Genomic DNA, 14,784 nt, shown 5'->3' with positions numbered 1-14,784 from the left:
TTATGCACAATCTTCATCATCCTTGTTGTATTTGTTGTTCTCTTTGTCCATCTCTTCGTAAAATCTCTGGCGTATGGAGTCGTGTGGGCCTGTTGAGAAGGGTCCGACGCTCGAGTCGAGGAAGATTGTCGCAGGCGCAGATCGTCAAAATCTCTAGGTTGATGGTCGTGGAGGTGAGAAATCGCCGCTCCTGGTCCTGGGTGGACTCGTCGTCGCTCGCAGCAGTGGGTTTGAAGTGGGTGAATCTCCACCGTTGGCGATCCTGCTCCCCAAAAAGTTGTCAACGGGATTTTTTCTTACGCGAAACGCCATCTTGCGGAGCTCGGTCCCGCCCTCCAAACACTGGAGTCGGAAAAGATTCATGAATCTCCAATTCTGTGTCGTGGAGCTTCAGCGCGGATTTGCCACGCTCGAGGAGTCGCTCAATGTTAAAGTCCGTGGTGCCGAATGTGGGTGGCATGTTGGACGGCGGACTGAGAGCCGGAGAGTCCTTGAAGGAGTTGGGCGTTCTTCCAAGCAGAGACACGCGGCGATGCTGTGAAGTTTTGAAGAGGCAGCCGGAAGCAAGACGGCTGTAGGATTTCGCTAGACACCCGACCTCTCCAGTTCCCTCAGTTGGTCCAGTCCTCTCGTCCCAAATCAACCGTCTCCGTGCCTTCTCCGGCAAGAGATTGCTCAGGAAGGTCACTCAAGCGAGGGTGGAGGTACCAAAAGGACTCCGCATCTTGCCCCGAATTGACCGGTCTTTGCCTTTCGCACTGTATGTTCGCGGGAGTCCCACGACCCCACGAGATATCAATCGACTCCTGCTTCTTCTTCCTGCTAGCCATGAGTGCGATATGGTTTTGTTTGCTGCCGAAGAATCGATCGACTCTGCTTCTTCTTCTCATTCAGCCATGAGTGCGACATGGTTGTGCTTGTTTGCGTCGGAGGGCGCGACAGGCGGTGAGGGTCATGGTCGCAATGCATCAAGACTGGGATTGTTGTGGTCACGGAGACGATGTTGTCGCAATACGTCGAGAGTGGTGGTGATGTTGTCGGAATGCGTCAAGAGTGGTCTAGTCGTTGTGTGCTGCTGTGTGACGACCAAATCAATAGAACTGCGTCATCATGGATGGAGCCCTAGAGTACTTGGAACTACCAGGGACACCTGTCATCCCGCCATTCTCCCAAGTCTCAGCAGCGAGGTCTTTTTCCACGCCGCCTTTGCGATTGTGCGAGCCGGAAAGTGAAGAGCATGGAAGTTCACGGACTGCGGAGCGAGATGCGGTAGACTTGGGAGGGAAAAAAACGCACTCACTTTCCGAGCACACGGTGGTGACGGCAAGGAAGAGCTGGATATACGATGGGACAATGGACAATGGAGATGTCGTCGGCCGACCTCGGACGATAGTCATGGCAAGAGGTGCAGTGCCGTGGATGGAGCCGTACCCCTTGAGGATCACGAACATGTTGTCGGCAATGATGTGGTTCTATGAACCCTTTTGACAGTCGCCTCTGGTCTCGTCAATTGTGAAAGTGAAGGTCGTGGATGTGATCTTGTAGTAGAAGAGCGACGCCGGTCGAGATGATGGATTGAGCAGCAAGGAGATGATGGATTGAGCAGCAAGGAGATGATGGATTGAGCAGCGAGGAGATGATGGATTGAGCAGCGAGGAGATGATGGATTGAGCAGCGAGGAGCTGATGGATTGAGCAGCGAGGAGACGATGGATTAAGCAGCGAGGAGATGATGGATTAAGAAGATGTCGATAAATTGGATGAAGACGAGACACTGTTTCGAGGTGGTAGCGGTTCAGGTGAGTACTTCCATGTCAAGAACATGTCAAAGTCACGCCGGCGGCATGATCGGATCAAGCCCGGTGTTAGGAAGGAGCTGGTGGGTTTGCCGTCTCGCACTCTCACTCGCCCTCTCACTCTCACTCTCATCCTCACTCTCATCCTCACTCTCATCCTCACTCTCATCCTCACTCTCATCCTCACTCTCATCCTCACTCTCCCTCACCTCCCAATCTCTTCTTCTCGCTTCTTCAAACCTACTATGGCAATGAAGCGCACGTGCAACCCGAGGCCTCACCCCAAGGACGACGCGCTTCTGGAACAGTTCGCTCTGGACTTCAACACCGACAACCGTACACGACACGACATTGCCGCCGCCCGGGCCGCGCTCGAACGCCGCGACCGAACCACGACATGGATCACATCTCATCGCCGACAGGCGTTGGCGAATGGAAGGTGGAAGCTCGGCATCGACGAGCTGTATGCGCGTTTCGGCGACCAGTCCCGGAGCGAGAGATTCCTGAACGAACTACTGAAAGGGCAGAGTACGTTGAAGCGCGACACTTCGTTCGAGGCATTGCGGACAGCGATCGAGGAGGCTGCACACGCCCGGCGAGGGGACCTGGCGACGACGTGGAGGAACAGGAAGAGGAAGCCCTTTTCGCCTGCTGATGTCCGGGAGGCCGTGCAGTCGATGTTGAAGGGAGAAGAGAACGATGAGCAGGACGAGCAGGACGAGCAGGACGAGGAGTACGAGCAGGGTGAGCAGGACAAGGAGGACAGGCAGAAAGGAAATGGAGAAGAGGAAGACGACGACGCATCTGCAGAATTGGAGCGAGCAAGATCCCCTGGCCAAGCCATGTCTGATCGCTCGTCTCCAAGTCCATCTTCGGATGCGAACGTCGGTGGTGGTGCTGGAGGTGAAGGTGAAGATGGTGGTGAGACGGGCACGGAAATGGGCGAGGACATGGACGTGGACATGGACATCAACACCCCCGACGACACACCCGTCGCATACTCCAAGACACGAGACGTCGCATCGTCACGAGCAGTCACCGAGGAAGAAGGCGCGTCGACGTTGATCAAGCTGGACTTTACCACCTGCACCTCACGGGATGGACCGCTGAATCCCACCTCGCTTCTTTCCTCTCCGCCGGACGCCATCCGGTCCACTCTTACTACCCGCGAGCACTCTCCCACAATACAAGTCCGTCTCCCTTACTCTAATGCTTCCACCCTCACCGACTAACTATGCTTAGATCGGCGAGTTTAACACCGCCGCCGACATGAAGCGCCAGTGCGGTGAACAATCAATCGCACCAATCCGCAGGGTGCGGATTGTCCGGATTGTTGGCCATGTTGTAGATTGTCCGGCTTGATTAATCCATCCGGTAGTTATAGATTGTCTGGATTGTAGTAGATTAGTTAATCCGGATTAAGGTAGATTAGTTAATCCTTCTACGACGGGGGTAGTAGTAGTAGTAGTAGTGCTCCGCCTACTGCAGGCACCGCCGGAGGCTAGCGCGCCGTAGGCGGAGCAAAAATGGTGGATTGTCTAATCCGTGTAGCTCGGATTGACTAATCTTAATAGATTAAGGGTATTGTCGATAGTGTGCAAGTCGTTGTTGTTATAAAGGTGTAGGTTAGGGTTAATTCGAGGAATTCGAAGAGAAGTCGTAAACCTAAGCTTAAACCCTAATTGCGGAGCCTTATAAATCTATCGATCCTATTAGTCGGGGAGCAGCCGAAACGCGGGGACTCCGCGCATATGCTAGCGCAGAGCCGCATCTTAGCTCTAATCCGACTTTACATACTTCTTAATACTGGATTTCTCTACTAGAAAACCTACATATTGCATTTGTAGTAGGCGCGTCGTAGAGATCCCGATCGGCGCTTTCCTACAAAAAAAGAATAAGTATTATCGGGTATGTAGCTATAGAGTTATCGAGTCTAGAAATATTAGAAGGTTTTAAGATTAAGAATTAGACTTTTAGCTACAGCAATCTCTCGACATTTAATAACTAAACAGCTGTAATGTTAACATTATTCTTAATACCTACTATATCGACATGATTTTTAGTTTGCATTTTAGCGTAGACCTCGCGCTTTCGAATAAACTACTTTTAGTTGTGCTAGCAAACCTGGATTATATTCAAATAGTTACCGTAACATGTTAACGATACTAGCGTTAGAGATGCCAAGCCGCACTATTAAACTCTGTTTCCTTAGCTTTATTCCTTACACCCTCGATACTATAATAACTATAACATCGCTTCTATTATCTTCGTTTCCGCAGTTATTATAGGCAGACTCGCTCGCAGACACCGACAGCGCCCTTACCGACACGATCGCCAGCTCGTAGCTTAACATCCCTACCGCCGACTAACGCACTAACGACTTCGGCAGCACGACTGTTTAACCGCTATTACGTCTACTAACGATCGCCGGCTACGAAGGCCTCGACCTTATACGATACTACCTCCGTAACTGCTATATCTCGTAGTCTAAGCTTTAGAAGGACTCGTAGGTTTAGCAGTATAGCTAGCGGCTCGATAATTTAAAAGGTAGAGAGTTCTAGGTCTATAAAGAGTGCTATATTATATATAGCTTAATATTACACAAATACGAGACTAGCTCTTAGACAAGTAGCGCAAGCAAGCATATAGAGCGGAAGCATAGGACAACGCGTTAAGGTAAGGCGGCTAACGGTGTAGTCGTCTCGAAGAAGCGCTCTATTGTAGAGCAGCTTAGTCTTTAGAGCGCTAACAATAACACCCTTAGTCGATTGTCCGCGGCGTTTAATGCCTTCTACTTTAAGAGCCTACTGTTGCAATAGATCTGCTTCTGCTATATCCCCTTCCGCAAGGTCGACAACCTCTACTTCTAAGCCCTGCTGCTATACCTTTAGCCTCTATGTGCAGACTCCTTGCCGGATTATACTACTATAAGCTGCTAGCTTTATAAGGCGTATGCTAGATTCGTACTAATTGTTATTAAGCTACTTTAGACCGCTCTTAGCTTAATTTACTTCTTATTCGATCTATAGAGCTCTCGCAATAGACTATTGCTCGTAGGCATTGTCGTCCACTTTATCGACAACTGCGGCAAGATATAGAACTTCCTGCTTAGCCTACCCTTATACTATAATGCTTACAGCGGTGTTAACATTGCTAACACTATTGCTTTAATTATAGCCTACTTCGGCATCCCTAACGATAAGATAGGCTACTTCTACAGCGACAATATATATAACAACAACACGTGTATAGAAGCGCTCGCCGAGCTCTTTAACTTCGATCTAAAGACGCGGCGGCTACGCTATGTTAGCTATATCATCAACCTCGTCGCGAAGTGTGTTATGCTCGGCTATGCCGACGACAACGTGCTCGAGAGCGACCTCGACAATAATAGTAAGGCAGAGCGAGATCTTCTTATATTATAGCGCAAGCGTAGAGCCGTCGGTATGCTTTATAATATTATTACCTACATCCTTCGGAGTACTTAACGCGTTAACAAGCTGGTAGCTATTTAAGCCGAGCTCTTCGTCGCTAGCGCGGTCGATATTATAGGCTCCTTTACCCTTACTATATACAAGCTCGTCCGCGATAACGACACTCGATAGAACAGCCTCTTCGCTATAATTGCACGTGCACTAGAGCTTCGCGATGCTATTAAGCGCTTTATCCTTAACGAGCGCAACAAGTGGACGAACTATAAGAACGAATAGACCGCTAAGAACGTATATAAGGCAAAACCGGCGAAGAAGAAGAAGCGTCCAGTTATCCTTAATAATGTACTTACTTACGACGACTAGCAGACGCTTACTAAATACTTTAAGATCCTTAAGCTGCTGGCCACCGCAACGATTAAGCTCTAAGGCGACGTTAGAAAGCATAGCTATATATAGCAGGTGTTGCTAATAATATAGAAGCTGCTAGCTTACTTCGAGAGCGTAAAGCGCACGTATAGTATTAACAACGCTAATAAGGCTATTGTAGACAATCCGGACGCTCCTAAGCTACACTAAGAGTCTTACTTTAAGAACAATATTAACCTTGTATAGCAGAAGCTAGACGCCTATTACGCCCTTACCGATAAGTCGCTAGTCTATATAGCAGCGGTCGTTCTGCATCCGCGATATAACTGGATCTACCTACGTCGAGAGTAGTATAACAGGCCTAAGTGGATTAACACAGCTAAGGAAGTTATGTAACACCTCTAGGCTCGTTACTCTATCCTTCCGAACGCCTTTAAAGCTACCGCGGCTCTAACACTACCCTTACCACAAGCAGCTTTACTAACTAAGCGTAGTAGACGGCACTAGCAGACGAGCGTTTAAGAGCCGGCGTCTACGTTCGTAGACATTTAAGGCAGTAGTAAAGAAGAAGCGGCCAAGGAACAACACTAGAGCAGAACGGTCGCAACACCTTAAGAGCAATAGCGTCTGTATTCATCACTTGCATTAAACTACTACGTTAGCGACGTCTTCGAATAGTAGTAGAGCAAACGCGTAGAATGGCTACAACTTATACGTATAGCGCTTAATATCCTTACAACACCGCTAATAAGTAACGGCCTAGAGCGACAGTTTAGCTAGACCGGCCTTATAGTAACTAACCGCCGCAACAACCTCGCAGAGCACACGATTAATGCCGCTAGCTGTCTACAGAGCTGGACTAAAGAGGCGGTTATTACGTGGACTTATGGATACGTAGAGGTAGCGACGACGACGAGCTATGAATGCTTCTTCGAGAACGACAAGACCGACACTACCGTGCTAGTCGTTTAAGCAACGCACTCGCTCTTCGACATTAAGGCCTTATATAGCGACTAAGCTATAAAGCTATAGAGCTAACAACCGCGCTAACACCGTCACAACAGCCTTACTAAGAGCCTTACCAAGAGCCTTACTAAGAGCCTTACTAAGAGCCTTACTAAGAGCCTTACGAACAACACTACACCGCCCTTACCGCTATAAACATAGCTGAGTTATAAAAACTGAAGGAGTTTCTAGCCTTCTTATTAGCCGACCGTTTAATAGTAGATTCGTCGTTTCTAGGCTCTATGCGAGTCGTTTGCGCAAGTAAGAGATGTGCGCCGGTGCGTGCTCGAATGTGCGGCCAGAGCAGCATTTATATAGCCTTTAAAACCGCTTCTTAAGACCTCCTACTACTAACACTACTATATCTACTAACAACACTAATCCGTCAATCCAAGCTAATCTATCCACTACTTATGGATTAATAGATTAAGACCCCTGCAATCTAATGCTATAGTGTGGATTGATTAACCAAGCTATGAGGATTGACCAATCCTTCAATCCATGGATTGATTGTTCACCGCACTGTGAAGCGCCAACTTTCCGAGCCACCCGATGATGACCGCCATACCAAGCGTCAGATGCTCAACGCCTCTCTTCGCCCATCCGCCTCGAAAGGAATCTTGTCGTCGCTGGTGGATCCTCCTGTTGACACTCGTCACGAAGATTCCTCCCAACAGTGGCTCACCGCCATCGCAAAAGGCGGAAGTGACGAAGAAGGGCTGCGGACCTCTTGCCGGCGCGTGGATGACACCAGTGCATACCCCATTGATAGCCGCACGTGTATCCTGTACACGAACGAAGCGGGCCACATTGTGGCATGTGCGTACATTGACAAGCGGAAGACTTGCCGCCTCTACCTGGCGGAAGAAACAGCAATCGATGTGGGCAACATCAAGCAACATCTGTCCCGCGAGATGGAGAACGACGAAGACATCGAAGTGGTCGAGTTCACACCAGTGATCACGACATTCCCCCACTATGCCGTTGTTATCGCAGCGACGTGCATGTGCATACATCGTCCAGTCCCGGACGACATTGTAGCGTTTTCACCCATCTGGTCACACGCGATCACCACGTTGGCTTCTGGTACCGCCGACGGCGACAACGATCCAGGCGCTGCCCTTGCGACCGTCGCCGACGTATTGCCATCTACCGCCGATGTCATCTCTACCATCTCCCAGCCCAACAGCTCTAAAAAGGGCGGTCGAGTTACCAAAACCGCGGAGGAAATCCGTTACCACAATAAGTTGAGCAAGTTGATTTGCGAAGCTCTGGACGCCAAAGCGGCTCTCGCGGAGGCCCTCCTTGCCGATGTCGCGCTCATTACCTACCTTGCTTCCTTTGCCTTGGACCGCTCTGGCGGCGCTGAAAATCAGTTCGACGGCGACGTACAAGAGGAGATTGTGTCCTTCGAAGCTTCGCTTGCTGCTCAGCGCGGTCTCACGCAAACTCGAACTACCGAAACTACGATCACCCAATTGGAGGCGCAGCTGCGAAGGCTCAAAGGGAGCCAGCCCGAAACTCTCAATGTGCGTCTGCGGGTGGTCCAAAAGCATATGCGTCACCTGGCAGGTTTCATCGCCGCACGACGTACCGAGTATGGGATGGAAAAGTCGGAGTTTGCGTGGCGTTGAGTCATCGCAATGGAGAACGATCCGGACAGTGAATGGGAGGCATATATGTCTGCGCAGACTGATCGATTTGATCAGACTTGTATGTTAGACTGTCACATCCAGCGAGCCCAAGATTGATGAGGTACGAAGCGAAGATGAGTGAGTGCCCGTAGCGATGTTCATCAGACCGGTCCAATATGTTGCTCTGATCTGAACACGTCGAGGCCCACTCGCCGATCAGATCGGACAATCGATTCAACCTTGCTGGTCCCATTAATTCTGTAATGAGGATGGGCTGTGGCATTGGATTTATCTCGCGCAACATCAAAGGCATACCTCCCATCGAAGGTCACTCCCGATGACCGCAATGGAGATGCCGAGCAGAGAACCATGGCCGACTTTCATCTCAACAGCGCCAACTCCTCGGTCAGGAATCCAAGGCTTTTGACCTAAGTAGTCTATCGGTCTTCTACGATCAATCGCGTTCTGCGTCAGGTCGGTACGTCTTGCCTCCTCGCCATCAATGGGACCACACCGGCAACAACATAAACCAGTTCCCTAACTGTGACGTCTGCCTTCCTCCTACCACCGAAAGCAAACAAAATCGGAATGGAACCACCTAGAGCCGTCCGCCTGGACAAACTCATCTCAACACTGTTGTTGGTAGCTTCAAGAAAAAAATCGTGATGGCTGTGACAGCCGAGTCGGCGAAGTTCAGGGTCTTCACGATCTGGAAGAGCTGACCTGTAACCGTATCGACCTGGCGTCCGTTGCTCCGCAGAGGCGTCCAGGAGACTAGTCGATTTCCGGGCGCGTGGCTACATAGCTGTGCACCGAGGAAGCTGCGGACTGGGAAAGATCTCCGTGAAAGAGCAATGATGGCAGTGGAGGCAGTGGAGGAAGCTTCCTCGTGCTAGTGGCGTCGTTCGACGGCTGTGTACAAGTTCGAGGCATCGCGGAGTCTCCTTGCTTCGCCCTAGTTGATCTAACGGGACGACTGCCGGATCCTGATAGTATCGTGGGCGCATTTTCATTGCCGCTGCGAGAAATAACGATCTCGTCGATGCCTGCAGTCTCAGGCGGACCACAATCCACATGCACCGATTCGATACGCCGTGGATTAGTCGGGACGGCTCGATGGATGATGACTTCTGCCGGGTGCTGCCATTGTGCACCGAGTCTCGCTTGCATGTCTCCCGCTTCCTCGCCATGACCGTCCCGCCGCTGCTATTGCCAAGCACACTGCTCCCACGGCTCCTCCTCCTGCTCTCGCCGGACCTTGGCGTCGAGATACCTTCGTTGTTGCTTCTTGCGCATAATGATACGTGGCTCGTGCCTCGCATAATCGGGCTCCGAGATGTAGTACCTGTCCTCGTCGTCGTCTTTTCTGGCTCGCTTTCTACCCATATTGCGGAGTAAGAGCGTTTACAACGATAGGAGAAGCAAACGGTGTGAGCTAACGATTCTTACCTCAGAGGACAATGGAGTGGTTCGCAGCGTGTGCGAAAGTCGGAGGTACAACTTGGCAGAGATCTCATGGGCCGCTGCGTGTAACCTTCTGGAATCATCCCTTGCTTCTCATACCGACACGGCGGGACTGTAAGCGTGACGGACATAGCCGCCTGCATGTCCTTGAACTTCTGCTGGGGCCGTGTGTGACCATTCACGCGGTCTGGAGTAGATGGCGAGGTCGGATAAAAATGAGAAGACGGTCCGTAGAAGCCGGACGGTGCCGATGGCAAGGCCAGTTGAGATGGATAGGACGAAGATGAGGACGACCACTACGCATATTCTGCTCCGGCAGATGTGAAAGAAGTGCTCCGAGAGAATTCGGATTCCATCGTGCTGGCGACTTGTCCAGCTTCTCGGCCGCGATGCAAGGAGGCTCACCGATTGCTGCGCGCCTCCAGCCCTGTACTCGCTCACGAACCACTCCAATCTCGTCGTCGGACCACCACCTCCGCCCCGAATCTTCGACCACGCAAAATCGCAGAGCTGAAGCATGAAAGGGGATTCATGGCACTTGGGAGGATTTCCTGTCCGCGATTTGAGAGTCCTGCAGTTGGACGAGTCTGGAGTTGGATACATACCAATGCGCGTACGAGATATACCGGGCGCACGTCACTTCAACTCATTTCCAACCATCCACTGGACCGGCGCTTCGAAACGAGTCATGTAATCATCAACATGGCTTCCTTCTCCAGAGGCACAAGAAGAGCATGCACACGAAGTCGACACAGATCAATCTGAAAATTTGGACAGGCCGGGCAGTTCGGAAGACTGGGACTCCACCAAATACGACTCCACCGAATACGACTCCACCGAATACGACTCCAATGAACCTGTCCACGACTTGGAGAAGGGCTACTTCGAAGAGTACGAGCTGGCTTTAAACGACCCGGACGAAAGCTCCGATCCGAAAAAGGGCGATAAGTTCGGACAACCGCACGAGGCCGATGACTTCGAGGCCGATTACTCCGATCCGGAAGAGGGCGACGAGGACGACAGAAGCAGTCCGATGGGCTTCGGCATGACCGACTATGGTCCGGAGATGTACAACGTCACCGAGTTGTTCGACCGTGAGGGGTACTTCAAGAGGCTGAATCTCGACCGACTCAAAGATCTGGCACAGACAACGCAAGACTCATACAAGCAAGACGGCGCAATCGACAAGTCCTTGGTTGGAAACCTACTCGAAGCCTACACGGACCACCACTTACAGGAGGGGTACGCTGAGGAGGATTCTGGAGAATGATGAGACAGAATGAGGAGGAATCTGTCAATGACACGAAGTGCTCCGCTCAAATAGTGCAAGCCGAGTGCCATGAGGAGGAACAACACATGTGTAGATGAAAGATTCTGCCTCAAAAGACGGCTAGCAGCTGATCGGTGACGCTCTAATAACTCGTACAGACAGCTGGTTCAAGTAAACATCGACGCCTCAGGCAAGTACTGTTGTGTTATCCTATATTCTTCTCTCTCCAACTTGTGCACAATTACCTTAGCACAGCAAGACGGCGAGCAAGGCTACGGGCGCTTTGCTCGACTCTGCAAAGCTTCATCTCTTCCATCAATCCCTCGGCCGGCTAGCGCTCATCTGCACACTGCCACTTGCGAGATGGCTATCGACATATTCCTCCTGTGGCCAGCAGAAGCTCCCCGGTCTAACGACCGGTGGTCGATGCGTTGCTGTCTCTTAGGCATCCAGTCTACGAGACACTCCTCCTCGAAACATACGGAGCAGCCTTTGCTTATCCAAAGCGGATGCAGAAAGGACGAGACAAAGCAGTCGAGGTTTAGCACCAGAGAGGCGGAAACCTCGTCGTTGTCTCTTGGAAGTGCATCGGCTTGGCTCCAATGGGCAGCCCAGAAGGCCATCGCGCCGTTGAAGCTCGTTGCATCTTCCTCGGCTCGCTTCGGAAGTTCCGCCAAAAATGTTGGGATGGTGCTGTATCTCGGGAGTGCGGCCGTCTGACAGTTTCCTTGCAAGTTTCACCTCCGGAAAGTTGCGGTGAGCACGGCTTGTGAGAGGCTTCGCAATCCTCCTCCAAATCATCTATGAGGTCGTCTTCGATAACCCTTATCTTGGCGCTGGAGGTGGTGGCAAATGCTGAGGGACGTCGACAATGAGCTCGGTCTCCATGGACTGCAATTTCTTCGGCGAATCATCCAAGAGGCGTCGGCGACGGTGATTCTGACCACAGTGTCCTGCCGCCTTGAGGTGGAGCATCTCGTTTGGAAGCCTGTCACAGTCCTAGCACAACCTGATACGATCGATTGAGACGGCTTCTCTCTCGCTCCTCTTTTCTCGGCCATTGCGACATTTCTGTGGGTCGCTCGAGGCGAAGGACGTTTTCATTCGCGAAAAGAGGATTGGCCTTCTCGGCGATGTGCCACGTCCCGCTCCACTACAAACAGTACAAACCATGGCCTCCGATCCGCCAAGAAGACCTCCTCCGCCTCCTCCGCCTTCGCCCGATGCCAAACTCTCTTGTTACCGCTAGCAGTCCTGCAATCCGCACAGCAAGCAGCTCAGGAACACCGCCTGTCGAGAAGAGAACTACGAATTTTACGCAGAGCTGAGTTCACCCTTGCACTGCGATACTGATCATCCAACAGCCGACACGAAAGGATACATTAACTCGCACCGTCACAACGTCTGTGTACCGTCCATCGATCGCAAAACAGCTTCGGCACTCCCTCTCTTCCTACAGCACGAGGCTCTTCGGGCTAAACTTAAAGCACCACGTCCTGGGATACTTCGCGCTCAGGCAGAAATGCTCAGACCGACGGATTACCTTCGCTGGCTACGGCCCAGAATTCGATCCTATGAATTTCGCATCCGCCCCGAAAATCCACGACTCTTGCACGCCTTGGCCCAGCATCTATCATACGAGGATCTGTGCTCGAATTTCAAGCCACGATATCCTCAAATCCTTCGAATGCATGCATGCGGAGGCTCTTACACCGGCGAGCTGTGCTCTTTGGGAAGCCTGTGGTGCATCTCTATTCAAGGGAAGAGTTCACCGTAACCGTTCTTGAGCAGAGATAGCAATAAAGGGGTAAGTCTGCCTCTGCCCATGCTAATAGTATTGTTTTTTGTGTTCAAAAAGCAACTGGCACAGCCGCTAGAAGTAGCGAGCCAGCCAGCTAGACGTAGTTCAAGACATGCGCAGCGTCTCCTTATGGTTGTCCTCCTTGTGGCTGGGACGGCCGACGCCATAAGCCAGAAATTTCAATGACGCCAGTTACCAACTCCGCGGTACGTTTATCCGCTCAGAATGAACGCACATGTTGCGGTTCGAGTCGGATATCGATCTACCCAACCAAGAGAACGACAACCTTTCCATACCACCTACCACCAGACCGCCTGCCGTGCTGTCTCTCATCGCATACGTCCTGGTTGGCATCCTCGTGCTTTGGCTCTCAGTCCGGCATACGACCATTTTTCTCTCCCTACACAACGGCTGCCCCGACGGCGACGTATATCGGCTACATCCTCATCCCAACGAGCTTGATTCCGTCCACAGCGGCTTCGTATCAGGCACGGCAGAGCTCGCAAACATCTCAACCGCGTAGTGCGCCGGCCGTGCATTTCGGACTGATAGAGCCAGTCGTGCATGCTAATACGAAAGCATATCCTTTAGCAAATGGGCGGGCCTGTACGAGATTGAAATGGCGCAGTTCGACTTTCAATCAGATTATTGGGACTGCATTACGAGGTAAAACCCAGCTCTGTTATGCACTTTTCACACTCACACTCACGCTTATACCGAAGTCATTTTGCAGACTTTCTCTATATTTCACGAGCTAGCGTGGGCGACACCATCTCACAGAATCCGGACGCTCTCTACACACCCGGTGCACGACGAGCCTTACTATGCCGATCGGTCCATGGAGAAGGCATATGTGCTAGGCAGAAGGATATATAATGCGGCGGATATCTCTGTCCCGAACGTACAATGCCCTGCTATGGATACAAGGCACGCTTGCTCTGTTGTAGTAGTGGGAATGTTTATAAAGGATGCAGTTCCTGTTGCCGTCCTGGCAAAGTAGAAACAAAGTCTTGAACTACTGCGCCGGCCACTTCGCCCGATGGACATTCCACCAGCCACCGCAGGACAGTCCATGAACCGGCAATCCTGCCGAACCCCTAATCTAGATTCCACTGTCAAGTCTTAAAACCTTCAAATTCAATCAGTTCAGGTATTTGGCCCTTGCCTACCTACCCTGACTTCTGGATCCTCCATCAACATACTCTGCCACTCCGCCCGAGTACCAATCAAGGCACCACCTGCACCGAGCAAACGTGAACATCCACCAGACCCCGACTCTCCGCCGACCACATCTCCTTCTCCCGTCTTATCTGTGAGACACACGCACTCAGCTGTGCCGCACTGCAACATACCATGGAGCCTCCTTCGCCCATCACCGGCGACAGCGACATCATTCACTCCACTTCATCCTCCCGTGACCCCGCTGATCGACCATCTACCGCAGCCTGCCCACGCTGTTCCTAGCCCATCACTCTCGACCGTCCCAACGGCCAATCCATGCGATGCCGGGTTTTCCTAGAGTTCCCGGGTGCGCATCGAGTGTGTTGGGCCATTCATGCGCTCCGGGTGCATGGCAAACGGCCAAGATGTGGCTGCTTAATACGGAGGAAGCATTCCTGCCTCGAATCTCAGCCATTCGATGCCTAGCCGCGAGAAGTGCAGCATGCGTCAGTTAGTCACCGCTTGGCTTTTAGGCTTTCTTTGCATCATCCAGATTGCTCGAAAGCTTGGGATCGCAGGTGCGGTATAAACGCAATCAGGCGTGTGTGTATATATCTCGTCGTGGATATCTCGCAGCCGACGGGACGTTCCACTTTCTTTATTTTGAGGCAAGATGTCGTTGAACTCGGCCAACGGATCGCAAGTTTCGCAAGTTTCGAATCTATTCTAGCTTCTTGGCTAGACCGCTGCCGAGCCACTCCAGCCGTGTCTCCTGAAATTCCCGGAGGAAAGTGTGTGAGCCTGATCAGACTAGAGAAGAGGTGCATAAGACAGTTCGCTGTTGTGCCCATTAG

General features: G+C 51.5%; 3 protein-coding genes across 3 annotated transcripts; 2 read left to right on the top strand and 1 right to left on the bottom strand.

The window, feature by feature from the left end:
• MYCGRDRAFT_97794 (uncharacterized protein) lies at positions 1–830 on the bottom strand (the record flags this gene model as incomplete). Its single annotated transcript, XM_003847097.1, has 3 exons — positions 1–89; positions 301–572; positions 760–830. The coding sequence occupies 3 exons, from the start codon at positions 828–830 to the stop codon at positions 1–3; spliced, it is 432 nt and encodes a 143-aa protein (XP_003847145.1).
• Positions 831–1,821: 991 nt separating this feature from the next.
• MYCGRDRAFT_97793 (uncharacterized protein) lies at positions 1,822–8,234 on the top strand (the record flags this gene model as incomplete). Its single annotated transcript, XM_003847159.1, has 2 exons — positions 1,822–2,985; positions 7,278–8,234. The coding sequence occupies 2 exons, from the start codon at positions 1,822–1,824 to the stop codon at positions 8,232–8,234; spliced, it is 2,121 nt and encodes a 706-aa protein (XP_003847207.1).
• A 1,188-nt stretch (positions 8,235–9,422) lies between these two features.
• MYCGRDRAFT_97792 (uncharacterized protein) lies at positions 9,423–10,968 on the top strand (the record flags this gene model as incomplete). The annotated part of the gene is made up of 2 exons (XM_003847160.1): positions 9,423–9,628; positions 10,476–10,968. The coding sequence occupies 2 exons, from the start codon at positions 9,423–9,425 to the stop codon at positions 10,966–10,968; spliced, it is 699 nt and encodes a 232-aa protein (XP_003847208.1).
• Between the last annotated feature and the right edge of the window lie 3,816 nt (positions 10,969–14,784).

Source organism: Zymoseptoria tritici, chromosome 17 (genome assembly GCF_000219625.1).
Source record: "Zymoseptoria tritici IPO323 chromosome 17, whole genome shotgun sequence".
NCBI lineage: Eukaryota > Fungi > Ascomycota > Dothideomycetes > Mycosphaerellales > Mycosphaerellaceae > Zymoseptoria > Zymoseptoria tritici.
This window is presented reverse-complemented; position numbering and strand designations above follow the sequence as displayed.